The sequence below is a fragment of the Microtus pennsylvanicus genome, chromosome 22 (assembly GCF_037038515.1).
Source record: "Microtus pennsylvanicus isolate mMicPen1 chromosome 22, mMicPen1.hap1, whole genome shotgun sequence".
Taxonomy (NCBI): domain Eukaryota; kingdom Metazoa; phylum Chordata; class Mammalia; order Rodentia; family Cricetidae; genus Microtus; species Microtus pennsylvanicus.
In genome coordinates this window covers 22,560,339-22,580,373 of record NC_134600.1, presented here as the reverse complement: position 1 = coordinate 22,580,373, position 20,035 = coordinate 22,560,339, and the positions used below count along the sequence as shown (strand labels likewise).

Sequence of the window (20,035 nt, the reverse complement as noted above, 5' to 3'; positions counted from 1 at the left end):
TAAAGGAAACTCTAGATAGTTGGCTTGGGCAACGTCAAGGATGTCCTCTGTGTATGCTTTATCTCACAGCTGCCTATGGTGGGGGCGGGGGATATAGAGATGGAAATGAACAAGCCTGGGGAGCATACAAGACCTCAGAGTCACACACCTCCAGCTGAAAACCCTATCTTCTGCCGTTCCTGTTGACTGAAGGAAGTCTCGGGACAAACCCAGATGGAAAGGGTTGCAATTCACACTTCATTTTCAAACAGAAGTATTTGCAAAGGTCAGAGGGAGAGAGGGAGAGAGAGAGCGAGAGAGAGAGAGAGCGAGAGAGAGCGAGAGAGAGCGCTGAAACTGTGGACTGTTGGAACCAGCCGCACTGCCACGCAAGGAAGAGTGTTTCATTGAAAGCTGTTTTGTTCTACAGTGATTTGATGTCATTCTTCCCAGTGAATTGGCTGCTGTTTTCACTCAGCTCCTCTAGAAGTGTCAGTTGTGTTTTGGAATATATGCTGATTAAGAATGAGAACTATGCATAAAGAGCATCTTGAGGTGATGCACTCTGTTCTCTGGGTGCAGTAGTTCCTTCGCGGTGAATGTGATAAAATATCCTGACAAAGGCAACTGAAAGAGGCGGAGTTATCCAGGCTCACAGTTTGAGGGGCTACAATCCATCATGACAGAGGCCTGGTAGAAGGAATGAGGAAGGCCAGCGGGTCATATTACCTCAGCAGTCATGAGGCAGAGAATAGACCGGAAGTTAGGACAGGATGTAAAACTTTAAGGCCTGTCCCCAGTAACCCACTGCTCCTGCAAGTTTCCAACTCCTAAAAGTAATACAACCTTCCAAACGGAGCTTCTAGCTGGGGTCCAGGTGTTCAAATCACAACCCTGGGTACCTTTGCATTCCTCCCTAAAATTTAAAATATGACAATGACTTCCTTAGTCATTGTTTTGATGCGTACTAACGATACTGACATGAAGCTGTGTAGTCATTGTTCTGATGCGTACTAACGATACTGACATGAAGCTATGTAGTCAGACAGGTCAGCACTGCTCTGTTTAATAGTGTTCAGAAAGAAAGTTGTTTCTTGTTGTTTCTCAATTTGTGAATGAAATCACGAACACGTGAAAAGGAAGCAAAACAATCTCATGATGATATTTTTACAAAGAATGTGAGCAGTGTGCCACAGCTGCCAGATGTTGGTATGTGGCAAGGGACACAGATGAGGGCCTTAGGTGTGGCCTGAGGTCTGGGAGAGTGGAGTGGGTGTTGTCTGGCCTGCCTGGAGAGGAGTGTGTGAGCACATCTCTTCATTCTTGTCTGAAAGCCACAGCTCTTGGCACAGTGCTCTAATCCACTCCAATAAAGAAGGAGTCCTTCGGGGAGCCAGGTGGACTTATTTCTAAAGGGTTCCCACTGACAGTAAAGTGAGAACCAGAAGTTGGCCACGGGCTACAGGGAACATCCTTCTCTCTTCCTTAGAGAACCAGAGCATAGGAGAATGAGGCCAGCTCCCAGCTGTGGCCCTTCATCTTCTGTTGTACTCGTGTGATTGTTAGTGGGGCTAAGCGGGCGGTAAGAGGTATCATCTGGGCTGGCTCTGGAAGGGACAGTGTGATGTCTTCATAGTTGTTCTGTAGATTTCTTCTCTCTCCAGGACAGTGGTCACTCAGCATCCTGCTCCTGGGTGTAGAACTGTCAGCTTGTTTCCACAGCAGCCATGACTGTGTGTACATACATGTTCCTTTTCCTTTGTGTCTCAGGGTATTTTCAGCTGTTGTCTTTGGTGCCATGGCAGCAGGAAGTGCCAGTTCATTTGCTCCTGACTACGCCAAAGCCAAAGTGGCGGCATCGCATATCATCATGATCATTGAAAAAGTTCCTGAGATTGACAGCTACGGCACTGAAGGCCTGAAGCCGGTGAGTCTGTTCTTTCAGTTACGTGATCTCTAACCCCATGGATAAAGTGGTTGAAGAAAAATTTAATGAAATGTGTACTTTTTAATATATTGATTGTAATACAGAATTTTCTAGCCCATGGGTTTATTTTATTAAATACGAATGTGTATAAAAACCAGTACACAGAGAGATAAAAATGCTGTCCTCTTTATAGGCAGATTATGGAAGAAAAGCTTTTTGCATTTATGTTATATATTTGATTGGTGCCATGCCTTGTGGCATTAATACATTGATTTTCTTTTTTTAAAAGTTGTTTTAAATTCCATTTTTATTTAGTTGTGTTGGTGTGTGGATGTTCACCTCCCACAGGGCACCTGTAGAGATCAAAGGACAACTTTAGGAGCTGGTTCTCTCCTTCCACCACGTGGATCCTGGGGATTAAACTCGGGTTGTCATACTCAGCAATAAGGTCCCTACCCACTAAACCATCTTGCTGGCCAAGGCATTGATTCTTTTGGGGTCCACTTATTCAGTTCTATCATTTTGAAATGAAGGCTGACCACCATAGAATCTCACTGCATCTGTCTAACCAGTTGACTGGAGTCTCTTTGCTCTCCATGGATAGAGTCCGTGAGCATGTAGGCTAGAGTCCTAAGCCCTTGAGTGCCTACGTCACAGGGGACTAGCAGGCCCCAAGCTTTGGGAGCTGGGGTGCCTATTGCTGAAGACTAGGGAGACGAGGTGCTCGTGTTAGGTGTTTATTGCTGTAGCTTTAATCACCCAACTGTCCCAGTAATCTGAAACTATTGTTAAGTCTCACTGACCAAGAACAGTGGGCAGAGCAGCATGTCGGACTTGCTAAGTACTGCAGCTGCTGGGCAGGACTCCAGCATTAAGACCCTCGGCTCCTGCAGCGTTACAGGTCTGGAGCGTACGATGCAGGACTTTGGTCTTCAAAGCGTTGCAGTTCTTCTAACAGCGGAAGCCTAGAGTTTCTGATCTGTGGTCCTGTGCTCTCTCGCTGCACTTCCCAACCATGTCATCCTCTAGAACTCTCCTGTGATACCGCAGCCATTGCTCCTCTGCTGCTGCTCTGGTCTCTGCTCTGTGTTGCCAGCCCAGTCCGCTCTGCTGACGAGAAAGGACAAAAGTCACAAGCAAAGACCTATCTATCAAGACTCTGATGACAGTAATTACAGACCTTCTGCTGGGCCACTAGGACTCCCCTGCTCTCCTGGTAGAACATCCTTGCTGGAGACCCTTGTGACTTCCACAGCAAGCTGTCTGGAGCAGTTATTGCTGGAAATAGTGCTCCCCCCCTTTGAAACTGTGTTTTTGCAGCAAGCAGCTGTAATTGCAATACTTCTTTCTTCAGACATTCATGTGTGCTATGCAGCCAAAATGGCATGAAGACAGTCCAAGCAGTTGTCAAAGGGGCTGCTAAGCTGATGGTCTTCTGCTCGAGGAAGCCAGATAGAAAAGGGCCAGGCAAATAGCCTATTTTGGGACTCTTTTAAGTCATTCATGGGAAGGACTGAAAGGGTGCATACAGTAAAGACTTAGTACTCAGCATAGATAACAGTGTTTAATGGTATTTAACACTACTTGAAGACCACCCTATTGCTCACGGCAAGGTGGGTCCTTTTGATCTGTTTCACCTGGCAGCTGGACAGAGCTACGGCCGGCTATACTCTGTTTTCATATTGTTGGAATCAAATTGACTACTGCTGTTATCATCCTAGAATTGGTTAGAAGGAAATGTGAAATTTAATGACGTCATGTTCAACTATCCCACCCGACCCGACATCCCAGTGCTTCAGGGGCTGAGCCTGGAGGTGAAGAAGGGCCAGACGCTGGCCCTGGTGGGCAGCAGCGGCTGTGGGAAGAGCACAGTGGTCCAGCTGCTGGAGCGGTTCTACGACCCCAGGGCCGGGACAGTGGTGAGCACGCTTTTGTGTTCAGATCATCTTAGGTTTCATCATGGAATGCCTGGATATTATTAACTCTTGGTTATAAGCCATGTTTTATTTTTCTCTCATATCTTTAAATAATAACCCTACCAAGAAACATCCTCTAGCTAAAGTTGGGTGCATAAGCTGTACAGTCAGCTCTAGACACCTTCTCCATCAACAGAGCTCCTCCGTTTTCCCTCACAAGCAGCCTGCTTACCACCCATCTCCCTTGCCAGAGGCAAACATCAAACATTAAAGTAGCTTTTAAAAGAGAAAAGAGGTCTAGGAGTGACAGGGAGATGAAAGCCAATTACTGTGTTTCCAGAAGGGAAAGATGTCAGTGAGGACAAGAGGGAGTTTGTAGCAGGCTTTGTCTTTGGGCTGCCAGCCAGCTCCCAAATAAAGACATGGAGACTTAGCAGTTATGAATGTTCGGCCTTATCTTATGCTGGTCCCACTCGCTTTTTTAACTTAATTTAGCCTGTTTTCCTACCATCTACATTTTACCTCAGGGCTTTTATCTTTCTTTCACTCTGCATGTCCTCCATTTCCTCTTTCTTCCGTGTGTGGCTGACTGATGGCTGCCTGGCTGGCTGACCCTGGGTCTTTCCCCCTTGGTCTGTCTTCACACTCCTGCTTCTTCTCTCTGCACACCGGCCCTGCCTATCCCTCTTCTGCCCACCTATTAGCCATTTAACTTTATTAGACCAATCAGGTGCCTTAGACAGGCAAGGTTAAGCAGCAGCACGTCTTTACATAACTAAACAAACGCAGCAGAAGCAAGGTAACACATGTTTACATCACTAAGCAAACGCAGCATAAACACATATAACACATCTTTGCCTCCTTAAAGTAATCTTCCACAAGAGGAGTTCGGGTAAGATGAGGGCGGAGAAGAGTGGAGACATGAAGTGGCCACTTAATGGCCTGTCTTTCCACTCCGTACTCTCAGTAAATAGGTAATGGGAAGAAGGATGGTTGGGAGGAAACGTGGAGATTTAGGGGAGTGTGGACTCTGAATCAGTCAACATTGGAAGAGGTAAGAAAGAGCAAGGTGGGAGGCCCTTGAGGGAGCAAGCTTGAAAGGAGAAATCTGCAGGCCCCTGGAGATGGCTCAGCAGCCACTGTACTCACTGCTCCTGCACAGAACCCAGGTCCAGTTCTAAGCATCCACATGGTGGCTCACATTGCCAGTGACTCCACTTCCAGGGCACATGACTTCTTCTGGCCTGTTTGGAGGGCCATTCTTGTTTATTACTGCGTGGGTCAAAAGCCAAATTTAAATCATGAGAAATGGGGTATTTCCCCAATGTGCACACTTCTATGTCTTTGAACAAGCCTTAAAAACCCAAAGTAATACAAGCAAAACTCCTCTCATCTCCTGGCAACCCACAGTCTTAAAGTATAAAATAACGGTGCAGTTTTGCTTAATCTGAGTCCTACTGATTGTGATGTTGGTCTGTGAACCCTCGCTCTCAGTTTGTAGACGGCAAAGAAGCAAAGCAACTGAACGTGCAGTGGCTCCGAGCACACCTAGGCATCGTGTCCCAGGAGCCCATCCTGTTTGACTGCAGCATCGCCGAGAACATCGCCTATGGAGACAACAGCCGGGTCGTGTCCCAGGATGAGATCGAGAGGGCGGCCAAGGACGCCAACATCCACCATTTCATCGAGTCGCTGCCTGACGTATGTCTCTCTCCAAATTAAGATTATTAAAGGAAATTTAGCAGCCAAAACCTACTCCAATATATACAGAGATCGGGCTACAATTTCCTTCGCCTTTCAGACATTACATTTACTTGATTGAACTACGAGTCCTTGTGAGGAAGGAACCAAGTGTCACCCCCCACTCAGGAACTGTCCAGACCCATGGCTTAGGGGGAGGAGGCACGACTCCTCCAGGGGCATAGTCCCAGTCGTCCAAGTCTGAGTGAAGGACTAGGCAGCCGTGTCTGTGTCTTCTGATTCTGCCCCCCCCCCCAAAAGGCTGCGTGTTTCTGGTTCTACATTCTGTCACGTCCTCTCCTGCTCTCTGATATTAGTCTTTTAGCCCATGTCTTTGTCATTGTACGTGATAATCTGTGACAGTTCTCTGCTGTTGAGATTGATGGGGAAGGGTTTTGGAGGACTCTAGAATCAGATAAAGAAGGATCTGTTTTCAACTTAATGGAATTCCTCATCAGATGAAAATCATTTAACTGCTGGGGGTAATTTAGTAGAAACACCAATAGGCTAATATTCTAAAGATTTCTTCACTCAGTTAAAGTCATGCAGAGGGTGTCACCTACTGGTGACAAAACGTTTCTCGTGTTGTGAGCAGCTGTTCAAATCATTTCCCTTCTCCTGTCTATCTTCGTTACAAACACAATAAAGCAGGGAGATGGGACAATTGGGAGCCAATTTTCTGTTTTCAAAAGGAGAGATTAAACCTACCAATTAGAGCTGTTTTCTGGGTTAACTGTTTGGCTTTCTGTGAACCTATTTTTAGCCTCCGAATCTAAATTTATCTAATTTTTCTATTTACTGTGTCACACTGTGTTTGCACTTCATCATCAGCTCTGTTTTCATTCACAGAAATACAACACCAGAGTAGGAGACAAAGGGACTCAGCTGTCAGGTGGGCAGAAGCAGCGCATCGCCATAGCGCGCGCCCTTGTAAGACAGCCTCGCATTTTGCTTCTGGATGAAGCAACCTCGGCTCTGGATACGGAGAGCGAAAAGGTAGGGATTTGAGTTGAGTCTTTCTCTGCTACAGTAGAGAACGCTGGGCCAGATAGCTGATGGTTGCCTGTGTGGGCTCCCCGTGGACTTGAAATCTGTCTGCAGCTGAGATTTAGGAGCCTGCCTGAAGTGATAAAAGGAAGAGTAGTCTTGGGCCCTCTGTGTTCTGTGAAGTCTGCCTGCAAGCTGCATGCTGATAGCAGTCTGTTCCTGCAGCCTGCGTCTCTGCAGCAGCCTGTGAGGAGCTGCAGGGAGACAGGGCCGAGGTCTGGCCGTGCCTGGACACAGCTGCTGGTGCCTTCCAGCTTGAGAAAGGTTAAGAGTCTGCTGTCTGAAAGGCAGATGCTCAGGGGATGTTTCTGCTTCTGCGATGGCTTTGCCCTGTGCTCCAGCTTCCTGATGAGCTGTGGAGCTGCTGATGTGTGGCGAGGGCAGAGAGTGTTTGTAAATGGTCGGATGGACTCTGTTGACCGCCCTTACCTTACGTCAGACATCTCTCGTCTCAGAACTCATCCAAAGGGGTTAATTTTTTTTCTCATGTGTTAGATCCCTCAGTATCTTGTTTGTTATAGTTCAGTTATACCACTGTATTTCTACCTATTATTATTATTGTTGTTTTCAAGATAGAGTTTCTCTGTGTGCTGTAACTTGGTCTATAGACCAGACTGGCCACGAATTCAGAGATCTGCCTGCCTCAGAGATCCCTGCCTGAGTTGGGATTGAAGGCATGTTAATGTTTTGTTATAAACAATGGGTAATGTTGCGATATTTTAGACAGCTTTCTCACTGCACTTTGCTCATGTTCACCCCGACTGCTTACTCCTCCATCATCCCATCAAATAGTTCCCTTTCTTTTTTAATGATTTTTATTGATTTTATTGAGCTATACATTTTTTTCTTCTTTCCTCCCTGCCTCTCCCCTCCCCTTCAACCTTCTCCCATGGTCTCTGTGCTCCCAATTTACTCAGGAGATCTTGTTGTTTTCTACTACCCATATAGATTAGATCCATGTATGTCTCTCTTCGGTCCTCATTGTTGTCTAGGTTCTCTGACATTGTGATTTGTAGGATGGTTTTCTTTGCTTTATGTTTAAAAACCACTTAGCATTGAGTACATGTGATAATTGTCTTTCTGTATCTGGGTTACCTCACTCAAAATGATGTTTTCTAGCTCCATTCATTTGCCTGTAAATTTCAAGATGCCGTTATTTTTTTCTGCTGTGTAGTACTCCACTACATTTTCCTTATCCATTCTTTGGTCAAGGGGCATTTAGGTTGTTTCCAGGTTCTGGCTATGACAAACAATGCCACTATGAACATAGTTGAGCACATGTCCTTGTGGTACAATTGAGCATCCTTTGAATATATACCCAAAAGTGGTATTTCTGGGTCTTGAGGAAGGTTGTTTCCTAGTTTTCTGCGAAATCACCATACAGATATCCAAACAGGCTGTACCAGTTTGCACTCCCACCAGCAATGCAGGAGTGTTCCCTTTTCCCCACAACCTCTCCAGCATTATTTATCATCAGTGTTTTTGATCTTGGCCATTCTGACAGGTGTAAGATGGAATCTCAGAGTTGTTTTGATTTTCATTTCTCTGATGACTAATGATGTTGAGCATTTCCTTAAGTGTCTTTCAGCCATTTTAGATTCCTCAGTTGAGAGTTCTCTGTTTAGATCTGTACTCCATTTTTTGTTGGGTTATTTATTTTTTTTGCTGACCAATTTCTTGAGTTCTTTGTATATTTGGGGGATCATACCTCTATGTGATAGATTAGTCACAGGAAATCAAGAGAAAATCTCAATACAGAACATCTATGCCCCAAATACAAGGGCACTCTCATATGTAAAAGAAACACTTCTAAATCTTAAATCATACATTAAATCCCACACACTAATAGTAGGAGACTTTAACATTTCCACACCAGTTTCTTTCTTAGGTTTCTTAGGTCCATTTGATTGGAAAAATTTTTTGCAACTCTTTACTTTGAGGCGATGTCTGTCTTTGAGGTTGAGGCATGTTTCTTGAATGCTGCAGAAGGATGCATTCTGTTTTCGCATCCAATCTGTTAGCCTGTGTTTTTTTATAGGTGAGTTGAGTCCATTTATATTAAAGGATATTAATGACCAGTGATTGGTAGTTCTTGATATTTTATTTTTCAGTGTTGGTGATATTATTGTTTTTCTCTTCTTTGGGATTTGCTGCTGTGAGATCATATGTTGTCTGTGGTTTTGTGCATGTAACCAACTTCCTTGGGTTGGAGTTTTCCTTCTAGTACTTTCTTTAGTGTTGGGTTTTGGCTTTTGGCTTGGTATTAGTGAAATCTTGTTTTGTCATGGAATATCTTCTTTTTTCCCTCTATGGTGATTGATAGCTTTGCTGCGTATAGTAGTCTGAGCTGGCATCCATGGTCTCTTTATGTCTGCATAACACTTGATCAGGACCATCTGCTTTAATTGTCTCCATTGAGAAGTCAGGTGTAATTAGGTCTGCCATGATATGTTACTTGGCCTTTTTCCTTTGCAGCTCTTAATAGTCTTTGTATGTTTAGTGTTTTATTATGTGGCTAGGGGAGTTTTATATATATATATATATATATATATATATATATATATATATATATATCCAGTCTGTTTGGTATTCTGTAAGCTTCTTGTATCTTTCTTTAGGTTGGAAAAGTTTTCTTCTATGATTTTGTTAAATATATTTATTTTCTGTGCTTTTGAGTTGAACTTCTTCTTCTATACCTATTATTCTTGGGTTTGGCCTTTTCATGGTGTCCCATATTTCCTGGATTTTTTGGGTTAAGCTTTTGTTAGATTTAATGTTTTCTTTGACTAACAAGTCTATTTCCTCTATTGTATCTTCAGTGCTTGGGATTCTCTCTTCCATCTCTTATATTCTGCTGTTTATGCTTGCATTTGTGGTTCCTGATCATTTTCTCATGATTTCTGTTTCTATAATTTCCTCAGCTTGTGTTTTCCTTATTGCCTCTATTTCAGTTTTCAAGTCTTGAATAGTTTCTTTCTTATGTTTATTTTTCTTAGTTTTCTTTAAGGGATTTGCTGATGTCTTCCAATTTTTTGTTTATTTTTTCTTCCATTTCTTTGAAGGAATTTTTCATTTCCTCTTTAAGGGTCTCAAATAAGTTAATTTTTAGGTTATTTTCTTCTGATTCACCTATATTTGTTTGTTCAAGTCTTGCTGTTGTAGGGTAACTAGATTTTACTGGTGTTGTGTTGCTCTTTGTGGTGTTGCGTGTTGGTTACCCATCTTTTCTTCCAATTGGTGTAGTTGGGGCCATCTGACTCTGGTGATCAATCTTCCAGGTTCCAGTCGATCCAAGGCTCAGATGGTTGCTCCTCGTGGTGCAGTCTTTGCCACAGTTTTACTCACCCGATTGGTCACTCCATGTTCCTGGAGGTTGCTCAGTGTTCCTGGGGTTTGCTCTGCTCTCGTGGAGTTTGCTGTCTCAAGCCTGCTCTGGGCTAGGTTGCCTGTTTTCATAAATGTCCCTGGTTGGATTCAATCCTGCAGATTTCCCTGGCTTGGGGTTGGTCCCACAAAGGACTCTGGCCATGATCTACTCCCTTGGAAGTCCCAGACTTGGGTGTTCCTGGACCTGCAGAGGTCCTGGCTCAGGCCTACTCCCTCAGAGGTCCCAAACTCAGCCTGGACCCGTAGAGAGGTTTGGTTCCTGCCTACTCTATCGGAGGTCCCTGACCAATGCCCAGACCCGCAGAGGTTCTGGCTCAGGTCTACTCCCTCAGAGATCTCTGGCTCCAGCCCACTCCCTCAGAGGTTGTCTCCTGTACCTGCTCCTGTGTAGTTCACAGTCTCAGGTGTGCTCCAGCCTAGGTCACAGGCTCAGTCCTGTTTCCGTAAATGTCCCTGGTCTGAATCTGCTCCCACTTACAGAGTTCTCTGTCTCAGTCCTGCCCCTGTGAAGTGCACCATCCCAGACCTGTTCCGGCACAGGTTGCTGGCTCAGTCCTGCCCTCTCAAATGTCCCTGGTCTGGATCCACTCCCACTCCTATAGAGCTCACCATCCCAGGCCCGCTCTGGCCCACTCAGGTCGCTGACTCAGGCCTGCTCTGGTCCAGGTCCCTGACTCAGTCCTGCCTTCACAAATGTCCCTGGTCCGGATCCACTCCCACTCCCGTGGAGCTTACCGTCTCTGGCCCGCTCCATCCTTGGTCGCCCACTTAGTCCTGCTTCTTCAAGTGTCCCTGGTCTGGATCTGCTCCTGCTCCCGTGGAGTTCACTGTCCCAGGCCCACTCCGGTCCAGGTAGCTGACTCAATCCTGCTTCTGTGGAGTTCACCATCCCAGGCCTGCTTCAGCCCAGGTCACTGGCTCAGTCATGTTTCTGTAAATGTCCCTGGTCTGGATTGGCTCCCACTCATGCGGAAGTCGCTGCCTCAGGCCTGTTCTGTCCTAGGTCACTGGCTCAGTCCCCTTTCTTCTTTCACACGAAAAAATATACATTATACATGTAAGAGCTATAGTTGTTACACCTAGATCCCCACATGAGAGAAAACATGCATTGTTCTGTCTTTCTTACACCTATTGCCTGCTTTTATTTTCCTCTTCCCCCCTTGGCCCTTTCCAACCTCTGTATAACCTCCCTTCTACTTTTATATCATATACACATTTAAATATAAAATCTGTATTTAAAAAAGATACTTGGCATTGGTCTTCTGATTATGGCGTATTTCTTTAAGCATGATACTTCCCATTCCATTTCCTTCAAACGACACGACTTAATTCTCCCTAACGGCCAAATATAACTCCATTGTGTATATGTACCACATTTTCTTTAGTCATTCACCTGTTCATGTGCACCTAACAGAAATAGTACAGGGTTATAGATATGCACGTATCTCTGGTATTGTGGCTTAGAGCCTTTGGGTACATACGTAGGCACAGCTATAGCTGATTATATGTTTCCCTTTTTGTTTTGATTTCTTCTGCACTGATTTCCCAGTGCTCATTCCCACCAGTAGTGCATCAGGGTCTTACTCTTTTCTTGGGTCCTACCAGCCTATGTTGTCCTTGGTTTTCTTAGTGTCAGTTTCTGACTTCCATGTGACAGGATCAGCAAAGTTTTAGTATGCTTTTTCTGAGAACACAATTAAAGAAGGGCATGGTAGAGAAATCCTGGGGCTGGTTATGGAGGGGATGACAGGAAGATGGCGGTTTTTATCCTAACTCTCTTGTGTGACTGGTCAACAGGTGGTCCAGGAAGCCCTGGACAAAGCTAGGGAAGGCCGCACCTGCATTGTGATCGCTCACCGCCTGTCCACCGTCCAGAATGCGGACTTGATCGTCGTGATTCAGAACGGCAAGGTCAAGGAGCAGGGCACCCACCAGCAGCTGCTGGCACAGAAAGGCATCTATTTCTCAATGGTCCAGACCGGAGCAAAGCGCTCGTGAGCTGTGACTGCTTGAAATATGAAATATTTTTAATATTGGTGTTTAAATATGGCACCTAACCAAAGTTAAAAAGGTGAATGATGTTAATGGTAATTTCACTGAGATGAGCCTTTGGAAGCTTTGTAATTAAATGAACTGAAATTGAAAAAAATGTCTTTGAATGGAGGCAGTGTTTTTAATTGCATTATGTGATCCATAAGAGAGCTTAAAGATTATTTAAATAAAATTTGTTAAGATTTAATTTTTAATTTCAATCCTAATTTGCTTATTGATTATAAAAGTTGTAAAAAGTACTGAAATATTCCAGATAGTGCCTATAAAAACTAATTTTTCATATTATTGGGGTCATCTTGTCTATCATGTGTATGAATTTATATATTCTTCCAAATGGGGTGCTGTAAATGATTTCAGGTTTCTAAAAAATGGATTTTAAGAACCTGTCTATTTTTTGTGAGATGGTTACATAATTTAAGTAATTTCCATTCGGGGTATCTTTCACATGGAGACTCACAAAGCCACCTGTTTAGATGCCTCCTGGACTTGGTCTGCTGGTCTTTATATTGCCGTTCCTGGTGGATCTCAAACCCAGCACCCAGGGCAACCTGCAAGTGGGAAAGCAGAGGCAGAGCTATGAAGTAGGAGCTGTTTGAAAGTAACGTAACTTTCTTTTATTGCTTTAATAAGGAGCTCTTCAATGATTATTATAATTTTGTAAGTTTAATTACTCCTTGATAACATTTTGGTCTCTTCCAAAGCTGACCTTCTTGATGGGAGATGTTTACAATGTGCCACAATTGTCAATCTGCCAAGATGCAAACACGAGAAATCAAGAAAATATCACAAAAAGCTTAACCCTAACACAGGGTAAATGCAAGTGAGAATCACAAGCTCTAGGATTCAAGGGCTGTGTTTATCACAGTTGATATCTTTAACATATAAAGTGCTCATAAAAAGAAAAACCTATGGGCAAATGACATGATCAAGTCATTCCCAATGAAAAATGTATGACAAAAAACGTACAATTTTAGTAATAAAGAGTACAAGTTAAAGTAGCTGACTTGCTTAGTAACTTCCTGATAAATAGACGGTATCCTTTCTTTCTTTCTTTACATTTTATGGGTAAATGTTTTTATTTTTCTCTAATATTTTTTTAAATTTATTTTTTAAAAAACTATCTTTTCTCATTTTACATGCCAAATCCATTTCTCACTCTCTCCCCTTCTCCTGCTCTCTCCACCATCCCTCCAGCCCCATCCCACCCCCATCCACTCCTCAAAGAGGGTAAGGTTTCCCATGGGGAGTCAGCAAAGTCTAGCACATTTTTGCTTTGAGGCAGGACCAACCCCCCTGCCCCATACCTAGGTTAAGCAAGGTATCCCTCCAGAGAAAATGGTTTCCAAAAAGCCAGAACAAACAGTAGGGATAAATCCTGGTTTCACTGCCAGTGGCCCCACAGTCTGTCCCAGCCAAACTGTCACCCCATTCAATGGGCCTAGTTTAGTCCTATGCTGATTCCTTTCAGTTCTAAGTTGGAAGGCTTCCATTAGCTCAGGTAAGCTGTTTCCGTGGGTATCACAATCATGGTCTTGATTTCTTTGCTCATGTTCTCACTCTTCCCTCTCTTTGACTGGACTTTGGGAGCTCAATCCAATGGTCCTCTGTAGTTCTCTGCATCCACTTTCATCAATTGCTGGATGAAGATTCTATGATGACATTTAAGATAGTCATCAATCTGCATATGGGGCATCAGGCACCCTCTCCACTTTGCATAGGGTCTTAGCTGAGGTCATCCTTGTGGATTCTTGGGAATTTCTCTAGTCCTAGGTTTCTTGCTAGCCCCATAATGGTTCCCTCAATCAAGATATCTTGTCTTTTGTTTTCTGTCTCTGCCCTTCACCCATCTTGACCATCCTGTCCCCTCTAGTTCTCCTCCCTACTCCCCTTCTCTCACCCTTCCACCCTCCTTTCTCCCCCACCCCCATACTCCCAATTTTGTCATGAGCTCTTGTCTATTTCCCCTTCCTCTTCCCATGGGCATTTATGTATGTTTCTCTTAGGGTTCTCCTTGTTACTTAGCTTCTCTGGGGTTGTAGACTATAGGCTCCATATCCTTTGCTTGACTGCTGGTATTCACCTATGAGTGGGTACATATCATGCTCATCTTTCTGAATCTGGGTTACCTCACTTGGAATAGTTTCTTCTACTTCCATTTGTTTGCATGAAAAATTAAAGATGCCATTTCTTTTTACTGTTGAGTAGTACTCCACTGTGTAAATGTACCATGTTTTCTTTTTTTTATAAACTTATTTATTATGTATACAATATTCTTTCTGCATGTATGCCTGCAGGCCAGAAGAGGGCACCAGACCTCATTACAGATGGTTGTGAGCCACCATGTGGTTGCCGGGAATTGAACTCAGGACCTTTGGAAGAGCAGGCAATGCTCTTAACCGCTGAGCCATCTCTCCAGCCCTGTTCTCTTTATCCATTCTTTGGTTGATGGGCATCTAAGTTGTTTCCAGGTTCTACTATTACAAATAATGTTGCTATAAACATAGTTGAACAAATGTCCTTGTAATATGGTTGAGCATCCTTTGGGTATATGCCCAAGAGTGGTATTGCTAGTCTTGCAGTAGGTTGATTCCAAATTTTCTGAGATACCACCATACTGATTTTCAGAGTGGTTGTACAAGTTTGCATTCCCACCAGCAATGGAGGCATATTCCCCTTACTCTGCATCCTCTCCAGCATAAGCTATTATTGCTGTTTTTGAGCATCAAATGTTGCTCTAAGAAAAGCAAATATCCCTACAACTCTCAAGAATGATGGAGATGAGATGACATTGGTAAACTTTAAAGCTCATTGTAAGGGGCTCTGAAAATATCCTATGAATTATCACTTTAAGACACACTGAAGAGTGACTCAGAAATGTCTGCCATTTCCTTAAAATAACTATTAGGTTTATTTTGGGTGAGTAGTGTATGCCACAGCACACGGGTAGAGAAGACAGGAAAATATCTACAAGTCACACATTTACTTTCTTTCCACCTTGTGGGTCTTGACGATTAAATTCACACTATCAGATTGAATTCAGGCTATCAAATTTGGTGGTGTCTTTACTTGGCGATTAAATTCACATTATCAGATTGAATTCAGGCTATCAATTTTGGTGGTGTCTTTACTTGACGATTAAATTCACATTATCAGAGTGAATTCAGGCTATCAAGTTTGGTGGTGTCTTTACTTGACGATTAAATTCACATTATCAGAGTGAATTCAGGCTATCAAGTTTGGTGGTGTCTTTACTTGACGATTAAATTCACACTATCAGAGTGAATTCAGGCTATCAAGTTTGGTGGTGTCTTTACTTGATGATTAAATTCACACTATCAGAGTGAATTCAGGCTATCAAGTTTGGTGGTGTCTTTACTTGACAATTAAATTCACACTATCAGAGTGAATTCAGGCTATCAAGTTTGGTGGTGTCTTTACTTGCTAAGCTATCTCCCTTATCTCACGCACCATTTCTGAAATCAAACTTAATTTTAGTATAGATATATAAGTTAAAGTAGTTTTTTAAGTCAAGCTTGGTCCTGTATGAATCCAAGTCCTGGGGAGACTAAGGCAGGAAGTTTGTGAGTTCAGACCTGCCTAGACTCTGTTTCAGAATGAAAGAAGGAGCTGGGTGTATTAGCACGTGCTTTTAATACCAGTAGAGCTGAACAGATCTCTGACTTCTGGATTACAAAGAAAGTTCAAAGACAGCTAGGGATACACAGAAAAGCCCTGTCTTCAGGAAAAAGAGGAAGAAAGAAAGGTTGACAAAGGTAGTGGGAGAAAGAAAAAGGGTCTTGGGAGATACTTTAGTCACTAATGTGGCTAACATGCAAGCAGAAGGCCAGAGTTCAATCCCCGTCACTCCACAGGAAGCTTGGCATGGTGGCAATGCATATAATACATGCTGGGAGACACAGATAGGATGGTCCCTGACACTTGCTGCTCAACTAATCTAACCAAATCAGTGAGCCCTGTGTCTCAGTGAGAGACCCCATCTCAAGACAAACTAGACAGCTCCTAAGGAATAACATTTAAGGTTGACATCTGGCTTCTATTTAGATGTGTGTTGACACAGGCACACACACATATCCATATACTCACATATTCACCAGCGAATGCATGAAGATGTAAGCACATCAGCACACACCACAAAAAAGCAAAAGAAAAAAAAGAGAAAGCAAGAGAGACGAGAAGAAAGGGAGAGAGGAAGAGGGGTCTTTTGTAACTGGCCTTTGTGTGGTTCCTAGGAATCCTGAATTGCATTCAGTGTCTTTATAATTATTTCTCAGAATCTCCCATAAATAGACAGACTGAAATTATGAAACAGCTGAAAGACATTGAGAATGCTCCACCTTTGCCCAGGTTCTCCTCTTTTTGTTTAGCTCTTTGGATTAAACTGGGGAAAGTGAGGCCCTTAGCCAGCAACCTCTGACAGAGCAGGCCTGAGGCAGCAACCCCCACAGGAGCAGGTACAAGGGAAGAACCGTTGAGGGAGCAGGCCTGAGCGAGACCTCTGTGGGAGCAGGCCTAGGCCAGAGAAATATATACAGAAATAGGACTGAGCCAGCGACCTCCACCAGAGCAGGCCTGAGGCAGCAATCCCTACAGGATCAGGTACAAGGAAGCCACCGCTGAGGGAGCAGGCCTGAGCCAAAGACCTTTGCAAAGGCAGGGGGAAGGTGGGGAAGGGGATGACAACAACACTGGACATAAATCAGTAAAAACAAGTGGCCCCACAACAGCAATACTTGAATAACTAAATATAGATGAAGCAGAAGAAAATGACCTAAAAATAACTTTAGGAGAATGTTTGAGGCCCTTAAAAAGGAAATAAAAAATTCCCTCAAAAAATGGAGGAAAAGACAAACGAAAAATTAGAAGAAATCAGCAAATCCCTAAAGAAAACCAAGAAAAAGCAATCAAACAGGTAAAAGAAATGATTAAAGACTTGAATAGCAAATTAGAGACAATAAAAAAACACAAACTTAGAGAATCATAGAAACAGAAATTATGAGAAAATGATCAGGAACCACAAAAGCAAGCACAAACAGCAAAATGCAAGAGATGGAAGACAGAATCTCAAGCACTGAAGATACAACAGAGTAAATAGACTCGGTCAAAGAAAACATTAAATCTAACAAAAGCTTAATATAAATTATCCAGGAAATATGGGACACCATAAAGAGACCAAACCTAAGAATAATAAGTATAGAAGAAGTAGAAAAACTCCAGCTCAAAGGCACAGAAAATATATTCATCAAAATCATAGAAGAAAACTTCCCCAACCTAATGAAAAATATACATATGAAGATACAAGAATCTTATAGAGGGGACTGGAGAGATGGCTCAGTGGTTAAGAGCATTGCCTGCTCTACCAAAGGTCCTGAGTTCAATTCCCAGCAACCACATGGTGGCTCACAACCATCTGTAATGAGGTCTGGTGCCCTCTTCTGGCCTGCAGACATACACACGGACAGAATATTGTATACATAATAAATAAATAAATAAATAAATAAATATTTTTAAAAAAAGGAAAAAAAAGAATCTTATAGAACACCAAATAGACTGGATAAAAAAAACAAGTCCGCTTGGCACATAAAAATCAAACACTAAACATACAGAATACAGAACAAAGAAAGAATACTAACGAAAAGTGCCAAGTAACATATAAAGACAGACCTATCAGAATTACAATGGACTTCTCAATGGAAACAATGAAAGCCAGAAGGTCCTGGTCAAGCATTATGCAGACATTAAGAGACCATGGATGCCAGCCCAGACTACTATACCCAGCAAAAAACAAGATTTCACCAATACCTAGCCAAAAACCCAACACTAAAGAAAGTACTAGAAGGAAAACTCCAACCCAAGGAAGTTGGTTACATGCACAAAACCACAGACGACATATGATCTCACAGCAGCAAATCCCAAAGAATGGAAAAAACACACAATAACATCACCAATAATGAAAACTAAAATATCAGGAACTACCAATCACTGGTCATTAATATCCCTTAATATAAATGGACTCAACTCACCTATAAAAAAAAAACACAGGCTAACAGATTGGATACGAAAACAGAATGCATCCTTCTGCTGCATTCAAGAAACACACCTCAACCTCAAAGACAGACATTGCCTTAGAGTAAAGTTTTGGAAAAAAAATTTCCAATGAAATGGACCTAATAAAGAAACTGGTGTAGCTATCCTAATATATAACAAAATAGACTTCAAACTAAAATCAATCAAAAGAGACAAAGAAAATCATTTCATATTAGTCAAAGGAAAAATTCATCAAGAGAAAATCTCAATACTGAACATTTATGCCCCAAATACAAGGACACCCTCATATGTAAAAAAAAACACTACTAACATTTAAATCCCACATTAAATCCCACTTAAATCCCACATTCTGATAGTGGGAAACTTCAACACCCCACTCTCACCGCTGAACTAATCTGTCAGAAAACTAACAGAAAAGTAAGGGTACTAGCAGATGCTATGACTCAGATGAACTGAAAAGACATCTATAGAACATTCCATCTCAGCACCTCACAGAACTTTCTCAATAACGGACCACATACTAGGTAACAAAGCAAACCACAACGGATAAAAAAAAAACCCAAACAAACAAAAAACTGGAAGAACCCTATGTATGTCATCGGATCACCATGGCTTAAAATTAGACTTCAACAGCAACACTAATTCCAGAAATTCCACAAACACATGGAAATTAAACAATGCTTACTTGAATCAATAGGTCAAGTAAGAAATTAAAGACTTCCTAAAATTTAATGAAAATGGTCACACAACATACCCAAATTATCAGGACACAATGAAAGCACCCACATGGAAGCTCACAACTGTCTATAGCTCCAGTTCTAGAGGACATAACACTGTTACACAGACATCTATGAATACAAAGCATGAATGCACATAACATAAAAATAAATACATTTAACATGCAGAATGAAATTCACCATGGAGGTTTCTAAATGGAGCTCTCATCTAGTGTCATCCGTACTTAATGGATTTTCAGAGGCATGTGTGCATGCTTCAGTTGCTAAACCTGAAGGGGTAAAGCTCTCAAAGTAGTGTTCATAACAATGTAGACTCTAAAAAACAATACACACAAGAAACTTTTGTGGGATTTTTGAAAGTAAATGGTTTAATGAAATTTATTGTACATATCACTGTAGTACGTCTAATTGTTCTTAATTATAAAAAGAGTCAGATATTGAGATAAATTCTGAAGTATCAGAAAAGTAAAGAAGTCAAACACTATACATATCTTTTATCTCTACAGAATCCTCAGACCAAAGTGGGCAAGATTGTGTCTCTATGAATACTCAGATTGAATGCCATGGGCTCCTGTCCCCTCCCACAATATATTCCTCACTCTACCAAGTCAATTTGAGCAGTATAGGTGTTATCTCTTCTTTGAAGTTCTGGTAGAATTTTGCTCTGACCTCATCCATCCCTAGGGTTTTTTTTGGGGGGGGGCTGATTTTCTTTTATTCTTTTTCCTTCCTTCCTTCCTTCCTTCCTTCCTTCCTTCCTTCCTTCCTTCCTTCCTTCCTTCCTTCCTTTCTTTCTTGCTTTCTTGCTTTTTTACTTTTTCAAGACAGGGTTTTTTCTGTATTCCTTTGTTGCCTGTCCTGGAACTAGCTCTTGTAGACCAGGCTTCCCTTGAATTCACAGAGATGTGCCTTCCTCTGCCTCCCGAGTGCTGGGATTAAAGGTGTGTGCCACTACCACCCGGCTGGAGAGTCTGATTTTCAAGTAACAGTAAGAGATATGTATCTTTACATAGGTAGATCCCAGTTACTATAAATTTTACATAAATCACAGATCTTGCTTAGAGTATGTGATAAATTAATTCATGTAATGGAATATGATTTTAAGATGTGTTACATGCATTTATGTTGTGGAATATTTGTTTAATAATGCAAAGATGTGTTGCATTAATTTTTTCATTTGTTTA

The 20,035-nt window shown here is 42.3% G+C and overlaps 1 protein-coding gene across 1 annotated transcript in view; it reads left to right on the top strand.

Annotated features, from left to right (window-relative positions):
- Positions 1 to 12,246, top strand: part of LOC142839800 (multidrug resistance protein 2) — a 52,953-nt gene extending 40,707 nt beyond the window's left edge. The window contains exons 24-28 of the mRNA XM_075956117.1: positions 1,750 to 1,906; positions 3,628 to 3,825; positions 5,317 to 5,523; positions 6,412 to 6,558; positions 11,794 to 12,246. Of these exons, the coding sequence (XP_075812232.1) occupies positions 1,750 to 1,906; positions 3,628 to 3,825; positions 5,317 to 5,523; positions 6,412 to 6,558; positions 11,794 to 11,994 (910 nt within the window). The 3' untranslated portion in view covers positions 11,995 to 12,246. The remainder of the gene's footprint in view (positions 1 to 1,749; positions 1,907 to 3,627; positions 3,826 to 5,316; positions 5,524 to 6,411; positions 6,559 to 11,793) is intronic.
- The last annotated feature ends 7,789 nt before the right edge of the window (positions 12,247 to 20,035 follow it).